The 13,419-nt window shown below is 38.0% G+C and overlaps 1 protein-coding gene across 1 annotated transcript in view; it reads left to right on the top strand.

Moving 5' to 3' along the window:
- SYTL5 (synaptotagmin-like 5) overlaps window positions 1–13,419 on the top strand; it is a 250,237-nt gene that overhangs the window by 75,894 nt on the left and 160,924 nt on the right. Inside the window, exons 3-4 of the mRNA XM_014533436.1 lie at window positions 2,496–2,611; window positions 3,952–4,060. Of these exons, the coding sequence (XP_014388922.1) occupies window positions 2,496–2,611; window positions 3,952–4,060 (225 nt within the window). The remainder of the gene's footprint in view (window positions 1–2,495; window positions 2,612–3,951; window positions 4,061–13,419) is intronic.

The following is a 13,419-nucleotide window of genomic DNA, read 5'->3' as shown; positions in this document are numbered from 1 at the left end:
ACCCTCTCTTATAATTTTCCATTTACAATTTTTTTCTTAATATCGACTTTTTTATTTTTCAGATAAATTCAGTGTAGGTGCATCTTAGATAAATAAATAATTTTGCATAACAAGTTATCTTAAAGACCATAGACATGGATTGACGAGAGAGGGGAAGAGCAATTTCTATGCCTCTGCCTTAACTCTCCCTGCCTTCCTAGATCCGACCAGTGTTTTGGTTTCATCCACATACGCTTGTGAATCTTTGTTCTCAGTGATGAATTTTGTTAAGTCTCGTAATAGGAGTAGCCTGACGGATGAAAGTAGTAGCTCGTGCATATTTCTGAAGGTCACGAAATATAAACCTGATGTAAAATCTCTGTCATCAGTGATGCAGCAGCAAAAGTCCCACTGATAATATCAAACGGAGTCATAAAGTTTTCTGTCGGACTATCAGTGTACATGTATACATTAAAAAATAAATGTATTTTTCATCATCATATACTGTGTTTTTGTCGCTCGAATGAATTTTATTATTTCTTTAAGGTTCTTCACATACGTACACCTTAAGAGATATCAAGTAGGCGTAACATATTCTCAAAAAATTAGGGTTGGCACGCAGAAGAATTTTGAGTCAGAGATTTTGCTGGTTTTGGCACACACTCACAAAAAGGTTGCCCACCCCTGATCTAGGACAATCTCCCTATTTTAGGGTGAGATGATTAGAAATTTTAATTCCATAAACAAAGTTTAATCATAGCAGTAGCTAGATTATCATTTGGCTTAAAACTAAGGGATGGGAACCTTGAGGAGATAGTTTTAGAATTTAGAATAGCACAATTACCACCTAGATTTTTAAATAATGATATATAAGTCCATAGAGCACTTGAGATGTATACAAAAATAATTTAACCCACTCAAACATTTGTTTTTCTAGATTAGATCTCCTTAGATTTGACATATTTTATAAGCATATTTTATACAGTTTTGGAGCTAATCCAACAGTCCTTGCTTCCCATTAGGTGATCTAGCAACTTGGAAATAAATCTGTGATGTACATGAGATGTCTTTCTTTTCAATGAATAATTTGCTCCAAGGATAGCATTTTTATTCTTTCCTCAATAAAGAAACTGTTTATAATTTACCTTTTCTCGTGTGTTCAGAAATCTAATTTCAGGGTAAATGCTTTGGTAATAATTTGGCATATTTTTTCTGGAGTGATTTTTATATTTAGAATCCAATTGTTGTTTTCCAAGTCCAATCAGTTTCTGAATCACATGGATATAATATTCTGGAGCTAGAAATCTCTATTTGACTCTCAGCTGCTTTTCTTCAGCCACCATATTGGATTTGTCACCAGTTTTGCTGATTCTCATCCTCAGTGACTCGAGTATCTACATATTTCTTTTCATCCCTTGCCCCTATGATACCCTGGTTTACATCTTCATAATTTTATATGCCATCTATTGCAATAACATCCTAATTGGCCTGTCAGCTTCTGGCTTTTCCCTTCTCCATATAATATTCCAGAGATTATATGATCCAAACTAAACTTAAAAAAAACTGCCAGAGTTCCTCCATTGCCTTCAGAATGGCATTCTAACTTTAGTATAACATTCAAAGATTTCCATTATATGACTGAATCCTATCTTTCAACCTCATTTTCAATTACAACCTTCCATAGAAGTACTGGGACAGTGGTTATTGAATACTATTTTCCCAATGATAGAGATGGTCCATGTTCTGGTAATAGGCCTGTGTAATTGGGGTAAAGAGTTTGTGTTACTATTGCAAGTGGGGCTTAAAAGATGTCTTTGATTATTCAAAGATCCTTATTTTTTACCTTCAACATTCAATTGGTTGTGAAATTAAGGCAAGCCCTTTTACCACCTACATTTTTAATTTTTCCTCTCTTCTCTGTTAGTCTTGCCATTGCCCTAGCATGGGTCTTGTCATATCTCTTCTGGATTATTGTCATGGACAATCTGTCTCTTTGTCCCATTCTCTCGTTACTCTAACCCCATCATCATATTACAAGTAAGTTGTCATTCTAAAACAGTCTTATCATGGCTCCTTTTTAAGTCAAAACCTTCATGTGTCCCCCACTGTTTCCACTGAAAATTATTTACCTACTAATTCAGTGGTTAAGTACGTGAGCCCTAAGCCAGACTGCTTGGGTTGGGATTCTAACTCTCCTATTTACCAGCTATGTGATGTGGGACATGTTATTTTATTGCTCTGTCTGAGTTTCTTCATCTGTAAAATGGGGATAATAATGTTTATATAGAGTTGTTATGTGGGTAAAAATATATTAAGTATAAAAATCAATCACCCAGTTCCTGGTACATAGTATATATTCAACTAATACTGACCATAATAACCACCATATAATACTGCAGAGATTGAGATGGACTCTATAAATAACTGCCAGTTTTTTACTTAATTCGGGATTTTTGAGAGATATATATTTAGCTAAGTAACTGAATTTCAATGTTCCTCATTTTTTCCCTGTGCAGGCAGCTGAGAATTATAACTGGTGAATGGTTTTTTGAAGAAAAGGCAAAACGTTTCAAGCAAGTCAATGTTCTAGGCACTGATGTTGTCCGGCAGTCCATCTTAAGAAGAAATCCAGGTAATTTAAGCAATTATTTGGTTTCAAAATTGTTTTAATCTTCATTTTTTCAGGCTAAATAACTTCCCTCTATTATGTAGCAAATGAGCACAGTTAAATTTTCTGAATCTCTTAGGTCCACTGTCGGCCAACTGTGGCCCCTTGAGTGTGGCTCTTCCTAAGCCTTAGGAGTACCCTAATTAAGTTAGTAACAATGTACCTACCTATATAGTTTAAGTTTAAAAATTTGGCTCTCAAAATAAATTTCAATCGTTGTACTGTTGATATTTGGCTCTGTTGACTAATGAGTTTGCCGACCACTGTCTTAGGTCATTTCAAAACATGAAATCTAAACTTGCAATTCATACAAGGGAAGAGGAAAGAAATAGAAAAAAATACACACTGATTTTCTATATATATGATACACAGATTCTTAAAGAAGATATTTATCTTCATCATAGACAGTTCTTTTACTGAATTCACTTACAATATTTTACTAAATATTTAAGGAAGCAACACAAACCACATGAATTAAATAACTCACATTGTCACATTGTAAAAACAATCCTTGACTTTTCTTTTTTTTAAAAATATATTTTATTGATTTTTTTTCCGAGATAAAAGGAGAGGGATAGAGAGGTAGAAACATCAATGAGAGAGAAACATCGATCAGCTGCCTCCTGCACACTCCCTACTGGGGATGTGTCCACAACCAAGGTACATGCCCTTGACTGGAATCGAACCTGGGACTTTTGAGCCCGCAGGTTGACGCTCTATCCACTGAGCCAAACCAGTTAGGGCAATCCTTGACTTTTCAACAAGATGTTTTTTAGATTTCTTTTATATGTTACTGTTTCTAATCCAGTGGTTCTCAACCAAGACATAATATTGTGCATTGTGCTCCCTCCCCCAATCGAGGGGAGCATTTAGAAATCCAAGGGTGGGGTTTAATGGCATTTAACAGTTGGATGTCAGAGATATTCCATAGTCTGAAAAGCACAGGGAAGTTTCACTCAATGAAGAATTATATTGTCACCAAATGTGAATAACAGCCCACCCTGAGAATGCTATTCTGTGCATTCAAACTATAATTTAATTGTTAAGTATTGGATAAAACTTGTGTTTAGGAGCATATTTCTCATGTGTGGTGTAGTAAAGGTATCTTCTGGCCTGTTCCTAGAAGACACTGGAGACTAATGCCTTTGTTTTAAAGTCTGGCAGGAAGGGCTGGACATATCATTGACAATTATTATAGACTTCTTTGTCTTGTGCTAATGTAGGAAAGTGGATGAAGAATAGAAAATTGTTCTCATTTCTAGCCATTTTGTATATGAATTTGTCTTCTGATTATTTTTAATGAGGAGCTAAAGAAATACAAAGCCAAGAGAAAAACCACCAGGATGCAGAAAAGTCAAACACTTCACCTTCTACAGGGCAGAAGGCCAGCCATGATGAGTCCAAGAAAAAGGGGTAAGACAGCCTTTCCAAGGGAATTTTTTACCTTTATTCTGGACACCTCTGAAATAAAGACTCCTCAGTATTTGAAGTCTTGATGTCACTTCAGTGACCCAGAGAATGTCAGAGACTCAACGAAGGTTACATTCTCCTGAGGAAATGCAGTTTTAATTACTTTCTGTCTTAGGTGAATAAAAGTTCTCTCTGATCTAAACATCTAAGAGTTTTTCTTGCATTTGATATATCCAGTCTTGTACCAAGTGGTTACCATCACTTCTAGGTAGGTTTCAAGTCAGGGCTAGTCCTGTATATTAAGAGGTGATGACTGATTTTGTTGTAGAATGTCAACACTCCTTCCCCCATCCTGAGTGCTGATATGTGAAATATCCAAATCAAATACTTATTAATTGGACAGAAAACCTTATATCCCCTGTTTAAAATGCAGGTTTTCTTAAGGGGAAAAATCACATTTGGAACCTCAGTTACAATTCACAAAGTCAATGTATGTGTCAGTTACTGAGAATAGTAATAGGATACATGTCCTATATAATAAATAGGTAATATGCAAATTGACTGTCACACCCTCAGAAAATGGCTGCCTATGACCAGATTGGCAGGGGAGTTAGTGAGAAACGACCAAACGACTGAACAGCAGGCTGCATGGGGTGACCAGGTCAGAAGGGGCGGGGGGCGCAGTTAGGAGCGATCAGGCCAGCAGGGAGGGTGCAGTGGGGGTGACATGGCTGGCAGAGGGGGGGAGTTAGGGACAATCAGGCCAGCATGCAGAGGCAGTGAGGGGTGACCAGGCAAGCAGGTGAGCAATTAGGAGCCAGCAGTCCAGGATTGTGAGAAGAATGTCCGATTGCCAGTTTAGGCATCCTCCGAGGGGTCCCGGATTGGAGAGGGTGCAGGTTGAGCTGAAGGGGTCCCCCCCCACCAGTGCACAAATTTCATGCACTGGGCCTCTAGTCAGGAAATAAGATTCAAGGAGGCCTGGAAAAGTGGGGACAAGAGTTTCACCAAGGGGGAAAAGTGGCCCATAAAATGCTGGCTACAAGGACCAAAAGTCAAACTACTGCTTCACAGCATTTTTCAGTCTGCATTTCTCAGGCAGCTGTTGATTAGTTTTGTGGCTGAGGTAGTGAGAGTTCTAATATGCACCAAATTACTTTATGGTAATTTCCAGGTAGTATTGCATCATTTTCTCATCAGAAATCAATGTGAGAGACTGCCAGTGTTTGAGACTTTTTCTGGTTCTACAGAAAGTTGGTTTTTTATTTTTATTTTTTAGAATTTTGAACTGCAAGTAGGAATGAAACCTAAATGTCCTCTAACTAAAACACTTATGACTAACCATGTCTTCATTAATTAGCAGAGATGAATGGAAAAGTTAGCCTAGAGTGACCATACATCCCATGTATTGATTCTTCCTATCATGTTGCATTCATCACTCCTCATAACTCCCTGTGCCTGTGCATCACTACTTACATTGCATTCTGACACACACACACACTGCCCTCCCCCCACCACGTACACACACATATACTTAATTGTAAGCTCCCTTGGTACTGGGCCTGTTGCTTTTTTGTTTTTGTGCTACAGCATGGTGCCTGGCTTGTCAAATCAATCAATGGCTTGATTGAATAAGTAACTCAGATCCCACAGGTGCTTGCTTCTAGGAGCTGTAGTTTGCAGACCCCAATTTAGGCACCACTGCATAGGTTTACAGCAAAATGTTGAGCTTGGAGCTTGGAGAAAATACTAGTAAGTAGCTGTCCAGCACAATGAATTATATACACCTGGAATTGTTAAAAAAAATAGTCATAGCACTGGACTGAGCCCCTCTGGAACTCACAATTGTGATCTGATGGTTCTCGGTCTTCAAGGAATGTAAACACCTAGTTGGGGAGAAAAGGTACATACCTGAAATTTTAATATGTATAGAAGAAATTTAGGAAACTATAAGATGATAATATGAGCTGCTTGAAAGCCTTTCTAAAACAAGGCAAGGTATTAACTACAAGAGATGTCATAAGTCAGTAGATAATTAAGTAAATGTTAAATAAATGGCATAGATAATCATTGTCAGGAGGACACAGGGGACATTAGGAAAGACATCAAATTGTAAGTGGGACTTGATAAGGACTTTGAAAGATAGTTGGGGTCCAAGATAGCAAAAAGGGGGAGAGTGATTAAGGTAGAGGAGACACCTTAAGTAGAAGTTCAGAGGTGAGGACATGTGCCAGGTGGGTCTCAGAGCAGCACAGGTTAAGATTATATTAAGTGTTATTCTCAACAAAAAATCTAATTTTCCAATTAAATTCAAGCTTTTGACAAGACAATCTTCTAGTGTTTTTGAAACAGAGATAACTTGGCAAATTCCATCAAGATTGTCCTAGTACCTTTGAATACATTTCCCCCTTAGAAAACTGTAGAATGTTGAGTAAATGAACTGGTCTCTCCCAGAGCCATCACAAAAATAATACAACTTTTTTTTATTAAAGCACATTTGAAAACCCTATGTTTGGGGCATTAGTAGCGTGGATCATGACTTGAACCTTAGTTTCTAAAAGCTATTTTTGTTCAAGTTCTAAATAATTTAGTGAAATGCAATCAGGTTTCATACTATATGAGACACTCCATTGTTCACACTTTAGTACAACAGGGAAAAATGTTATAGAAGAGATAAAGATAGTTCCAGCCACATGGGTTTAGTCATTCATTCTACAAAAATTGGTTGGGTTCTAGTATTTTCCAGGCATCAGTTTATGCTCAGGGGCATATTGGCAGGAAGTATCAAGGTGAAATTTGTGGCTGTCATGGAGCTGCAGTCTAATAAGCTGCCACCTCCGTTTGTCCCAGAGGATCATCTGAGCTCCCCTCAAAGTGAATTCAAGCTCTTTTTTTCTCAACACTCCTGAAAACAGGCTCAACCCAGGGAGTGGTGAGTTCCCAGTCAGTTGCATTTTTCTTAGTATGGACAGAGGCCTGACTTACCAGCAAGTGTTATGGCCTTGGGAGAATGTCATAATTTCTTCTACTACTACCATTGACACTGTACTGTAGAGGCATGGGAACTCCCCACAACCTCTCAGTCACAAGGCCACTTTATTGAAAAATCATTTACTGTTGAAAGTACTAAAAATGGTATTTTTGAAATTATATTTTAAAATGCTTTATTTCTTATCTTTTAAATACAGTGGGGCCTTGACTTACGAGTTTAATTTGTTCCGTGATGGAGCTCGTAACTCAAATTACTCATATGTCAAATCAAAAAGTAAACGAGTGAGACACGTGATGCTGGGCTGATGTTGTGGTGTTCACTGTGACGTTCGCTGCGCCAACTAGCGGTGGGGTATCTGAAGCTGGCTTGTAACCCGAATTTTAGCTCGCAACTCAAAGCAAAAAATTGGCCGAGAGATGGCTTGTATCTCGAAAAACTCGTAAGTTGGGACACTCGTAAGTCAAGGACCCACTGTATAGTTACTTATATACCTTCAGATTTCTTCTTAGCAAGTTCAGATCAGCAACCAGAGGAGAAATCATCATAACTCCAAACACTGAAAGTGGGTGGAGCTACAGCATGGACTTAGATAGCCGAAATTTTCGGCATTTGAAATCAGCCCCCAGTTCAGACAGGTAAGACAAATTGGACAATGGTATAGCCTGAGGATAAGATGTATTTCCATCCAAACACTACTTCTAGGTGCCTGTGAAATATCACCTCTTAGCAAACCCCTAAAATAACATGAAAGGCCAGGAGAATATTTTTAGTTGAAATGAAAACTTATACTTCTTCTGGAAGTACAGCTATTGAAATCATCTGTGTTTCCTGCAGGGATGAGATTTTATGTTTTGGGACTCAGGGCTGTAGTTCAAATGGAAAATAAATTCTTTTAATTGATTTCTTGATCTTTTTTCTGCTAAACCTTCTGAAAAAGAAAACTCTAAATGTCATATACATTCATTGTAGCTATTTAAAAATTACAAACGTCATTTGAACTGCCTTAGAGAATTCCCATAAATTCAACTTCTTTCTAGTACCACCTCCTCTAATTTGTTATCAGTGGAGCCAAGTGAGAAGCTCCTATATATAGAGCTATCACCTTGCCAAGCAAAGTAAAGGGAAATAAAAAGAATAGCCAAGAGCATATAAGCCTTACCAATGGACACAGACAACAGGGCGGTGAGGGCATGAGTGGGGGGATGGGGGGCAATGGGGAGATAAGGACACATATGTAATACCTTAATAAATAAAGAAAAAAATTTAAAAAGAGCATAGCCAATCATTTTACATCAGGCTTGATTTTGTTTATCTTGCTGGGGCACAAGTCAAGGCTTACTTTCACGATTAGTGTATTTTCGAAGGCAGTGATAAGAAAAAGATCTACCTTCATGTTTCTCTACTTCTTCCAAATGTTAACTTACTTTTGCTTGCTTAGAGCTGCAGTAATTCTGCAAAGCCAAGAAGTAGAACTCCCTGTTTTAGCTTGTTTGGCTCAGTGGATAGAACATTGGCCTGCAGACTCAAGGGTCCCAGGTTCAGTTCCAGACAAGGGCATATGCCCGGGTTGCAGGCTCAATCCCCAGTGCAGGAGGTAGCCGATCAATGATTCTTTCTCATAATTGATGTTTCTATCTTTTTCTCCCTCTCCCTTCCTCTCTGATATCAAAAATATATTTAAAAAAAAGAAGTAGAACTTCCTTAGGTTCTGCAATCAGAATTACATTTTCCCTGTTATTCATTTTAGAATGTAGAACAGCAAACCCTCTAGAGAGGACACTCTTTTGACTGTTAAGTCTATTTTTTTTTCACGGTGACTCTCCATACCTGTGTTGCTGTTTTTTCCCTAAGCATTTCTGCAAACTAGTGTTACTTTATGTAAAACTGCACAGAAAAACATATGGAAGGATAAAATAAATCATTTATCTACTATCAAAAAATCATCACTATAATCAGTATTTTCCAAATTTTCAAGAATATAGATCATTTCCTTTACAATAAAATTTAAACTGGTTGCCTTTGCCCTTGAAATAGTTACCTTTGACTTCCCTTGAGGGAAACCCAATGTTGTGTCCCACAAAAACGTTTGTTTTGCATGGTTGAACTCCTGACTCTCAGACATCAAAATTATTTGGAGATGATAAGCAAAAAACTTAGTGTTGCTATTTTTGCTCAACCTCTCAGGGACTCCATGGATGAGCCATCTTGGCTACACTTCAGGCTATCATTTAAGAGGGACATTATATATGCAAAGAGTAAATATGGAGTTCCTTGCTCAAAAAACAAACAAACAAAAAAACCCACCATAAGTCCCCACACCCAACAAACACAATTAGATTATTCCATTTTAAATTAATTTTTTATAGTTACTCAAGAATAAGGGGTATGCTCTCCAATATCACAGTGCTTGGCTATTCTTGTAGAGTCTATCTGCCTGGGTTTAATCCTTGTGCCTTATCTACTACTGTGTATAAATAACTATCCTATATAATAAAAGGTCCTATATAATAAAAGGGTAGTGTGCAAATAGACCAAACGGCAGAACAACTGAACAACCAATCAAAGCATAATATGCTAATAATATGCTAAGGCTGCTCAACCGCTCCCTATGACATGCACTGACCACCAGGGGGCAGATGCTCTGACTAGTAGGTTAACTTGCTGCTAAGGTCCGGCTGATAGGGATTGAGGGAGATGGGCTGGACATGCCCTGGAGCCCTCCTGCGGTCCCTCCCTGGTCCAATTGTTCAAAGGTGGGATCCCTCAGCCTGGCCTGTGCCCTCTCACAACCCAGGACCCTTCAGGGGATGTTGGAGAGCTGGTTTCGGCCCAATCTCGCAGGCCACTCCCCTTGGGAGGGCATCAGAGGCAGGGCTCATGGTTGGTGAGCACTGCTATGGCAGTGCAAGCCTCTCCCAATAGAGACTGATTGGGCACGAGCCGCAGCAGGTACAGTGGGGCTGGGATGAGTGGGAGCAGCAGGTAGGAGCTGCAGGCAGCATTAGACTGCAGGTTTAGGCCCCATCCTTGCAGGCCACCCAGAGGGACCTCATCTGTGCAGGAATTCATGCACCAGGCCTCTAGTAAGGCTATAAAGCCAGATGGACATGTTTTACCAAATACAAGTGTATTGACCCAGGGGTTTCTTGTTTTTCTGGTAAACTGGAAGGAGGTCTCTAAGTAGACTTTATCTTTTAAATTGTAAATACCTGAAATGGCATACAGATCATCAGAATACAGTACTCAGGGGTGCTTTGGCTTAAGCATGCCAAGAACAATGTTTTCCCATTAAGAAAGTAAAGATGTTTGGGAGATGAGTAGAGCAAAATGTCCTTTGCATAGAACCTGCATTTATTACAACGATGGCTCATTAATAGAATTCCCCAGTAAGTTGAGTTACATTGTCCCCAAATTATGCCTTAGAAAGCTAGGACATGAGGTGGCCAATTTTTTCTTTCTTTCTTTTTTTTTAATTGCTTAAAGTATTACAAAGGGTATTACATATGTGTCCTTTTTTTCCCCCTCCCTTGACAATCCCCTGGCCTCTACTACCCCCCAGTGTCTTATGTCCATTGGTTATGCTTATATGCATGCATACAAGTCCTTCGGTTGATCTCTTACCCCCATCGCCTAAAGCTGTTAACTCCCTTTTGTTTGCTTGAAAATCCAATAATTCTGCAAAGCCAATAGTAAAACTGGCAGAATTTCTTTCCTTCTTAGGTTCTGCAAGCAGAATTTCATTCTCCACTGTAATTCATTTTAGATGATAGAACACCCTAAAGAGAGTGTAAGATCCTAGTCTATGGTCTATTACCTTACTTTAGCAATTACTTTCCCTGTCTCCTCCACAATGTATGTTTCATCATGGTACATTGCTTTTTTCCTGGAACAGGAAAAAAGGAATTCTTTTTTAAAACTCACACCATATCACAGTTGGAATGATGTTTTATCAGATACCTAGCTGACTTTATTTCCTTTTAGTCATTTCAAAACAGTAAAGGAATGAATGGGTTAGGCAAAGCCTGGCAGCCTCTTAGAAGAGCATGCTCTTCACTGGTTGCTAGGGTGTTGACATAGGAGACGAGACATAGAAGATTTAAAAAATATATAAAAGTAAACTATTATTATTAAACAGAATGCTCTTCAATGTACTGATTTCAAACCCCTTTTACCTTGTGATGAGTTATCGATGTGGTATGATTTGTGAGATATCTATCTTAAGTCCTGCTCTCCCAGAAATGGACCCTTGCACCAGTATTCATAGACAAGTGACTTATTAATGAAATGATTCCAGGATACAGTAAGGGACTAAGAAAAGCAAAATTAAGAAGGGGAAGAAACTAAGCAATGTGCTCTCTCAGGTGGGGTCTGATTTTGAGGACTTAGCTTGATCCTTTCAGGGGCTCTGGAGTATATCTCTGCGTTTTTCCATTTTGAGGAGACTATTGCACTCTTGTAACAATCAGTGCATTGGATATGAATTCCCTTGGATAGATTTATGGATTTAGCAAATAAAGGTACAAGATGCCCAGGTAAATTTGATTTTCAGATAAACAACTTTTTTTTCAAGTATGTACAATGAAATACTATTTTCATTCATATACTATATAAATATTAGTATATTTATACTAAAACTTATTTATTGTTTATATGAAATTCAAATTTAACTGGGAGTTCTGTATTTTACCTGACAACTCTACTATGAGGAACTGCAGACACACTCCAAGGCATTTCTAGGCTTCTATCTTTATTGCTAAAGGGCAGATCTCTGAAGCTCACATGTGCAAACTATTAGCAGAAAACACTCAGAAGCTAGGCATGAACACATCAGACCTGTCCAAGAGGTCCAAGGGGTTCTGGGTAGAATGTCAACAATGATCTTTAAAAAAAATAAAGGGAAAATGGAACTGAATTTAAAATTCACTCTCTTCAGTAAAAAATGAAGAATGATGCTATGGTTTTCAGAAGCATTTATATCATGACTTTGGAGGATATAGTAAGCATTTTACCATGGGACTGCTACATTCTCATAGCCAACTGGTTTCTCATACTTCCTCTTCCTCCCCAACCAACCATATACCAAACATATGATTTTATCCAAATATTTTTCACTACTCTTCAGGAGGTCTTGAACTGACTGGCATAGCCTCTATGAAACTTCAAAGATGTTTTGGTTGCCTCTGATCCAAAAGCAGAGACCAAACTATTCAAACTAGCCCTAAGCTAATCCTCACCTGCATTTCCAGCATGAACCCTTGTGTGCACGCTCACTCTGGCACACACTCTTGTGCATACATGCACATGTGCTTACTTTCCTGCTGACACACACACTCTTTCACAAGCCTGATCTCTCCCATTCATTCTCTCTCTCTCTCTCTCTCTCTCTCTCTCTCTCTCTTTCTCTCCAGGAAATGAGGCTTGTTTTATACTTTCATGATTAAGCAAATCATTTTTCTTCATATTATTTTTGCAAAATGAGTTTATGAATCCCATTCTATCAATATATGATCAGTCCTTTTTTCATTAGAAGTAAAATTATTTTTTCTCCAAAATTTAATTTTCATTGAGTTCCTTGCAGTTAAGATGCCAATTAAGCAGCATCTTTTTACTGGTAATTTGAATATAGCAAAGTGGGATTATTCTAATTTTAAGTCATGATTATATCTACAAAGTCAGTACTGATTTGTTTTGTGTATAGATAAAAAGCTATTTAGCTCAAAAAATTATTAGACTTAATAAATGAATTCGGCAATGTAGCAGGATACAAAATTAATACCCAGAAATCTATGGCATTTTTATACACCAATAATGAACTTACAGAAAGTGATATTTTTAAAAAATCCCATTTACCATTGCACCAAAAAAATTAAGATACCTAGGAATAAACTTAACTAAGGAGGTAAAAGACCTGTACTCGGAAAACTACAGGACACTGAAAAAAGAGATAGAGGAAGACATAAACAGATTGAAGAACATACTGTCTTCATGGATTGGTAGAATCAACATCATTATAATGTCCATACTACCCAAAGCAATCTATAGATTCAATGCACTCCTATTAAAATACCAATGGCATATTTCACAGACCTAGAACAAACTCTGCAATAATTCATCTGGAATAAAAAAAAGACCCCAAATAGCCACAGTAATCCTGAGAAAGAAGAACAAAGTAGGAGGGATCACAATACCAGATATCAAGCTGTATTACAAAGCTACTGTTCTCAAAACTGTCTGGTACTGGCACAAGAACATACATGTAGACCAATGGAATAGAATAGAGAACCCAGAAATCGACCCAAACCACTATTAATATTTGACAAAGAAGGCAAGAACATACAATGGAGTCAAGACAGTCTCTTCAATAAATGGT

This window comes from Myotis brandtii, unplaced genomic scaffold (genome assembly GCF_000412655.1).
Source record: "Myotis brandtii unplaced genomic scaffold, ASM41265v1 scaffold976, whole genome shotgun sequence".
NCBI lineage: Eukaryota > Metazoa > Chordata > Mammalia > Chiroptera > Vespertilionidae > Myotis > Myotis brandtii.
Note: the sequence above shows the minus strand (reverse complement) of the source record. Positions and strands in the feature narration are given on the sequence as shown.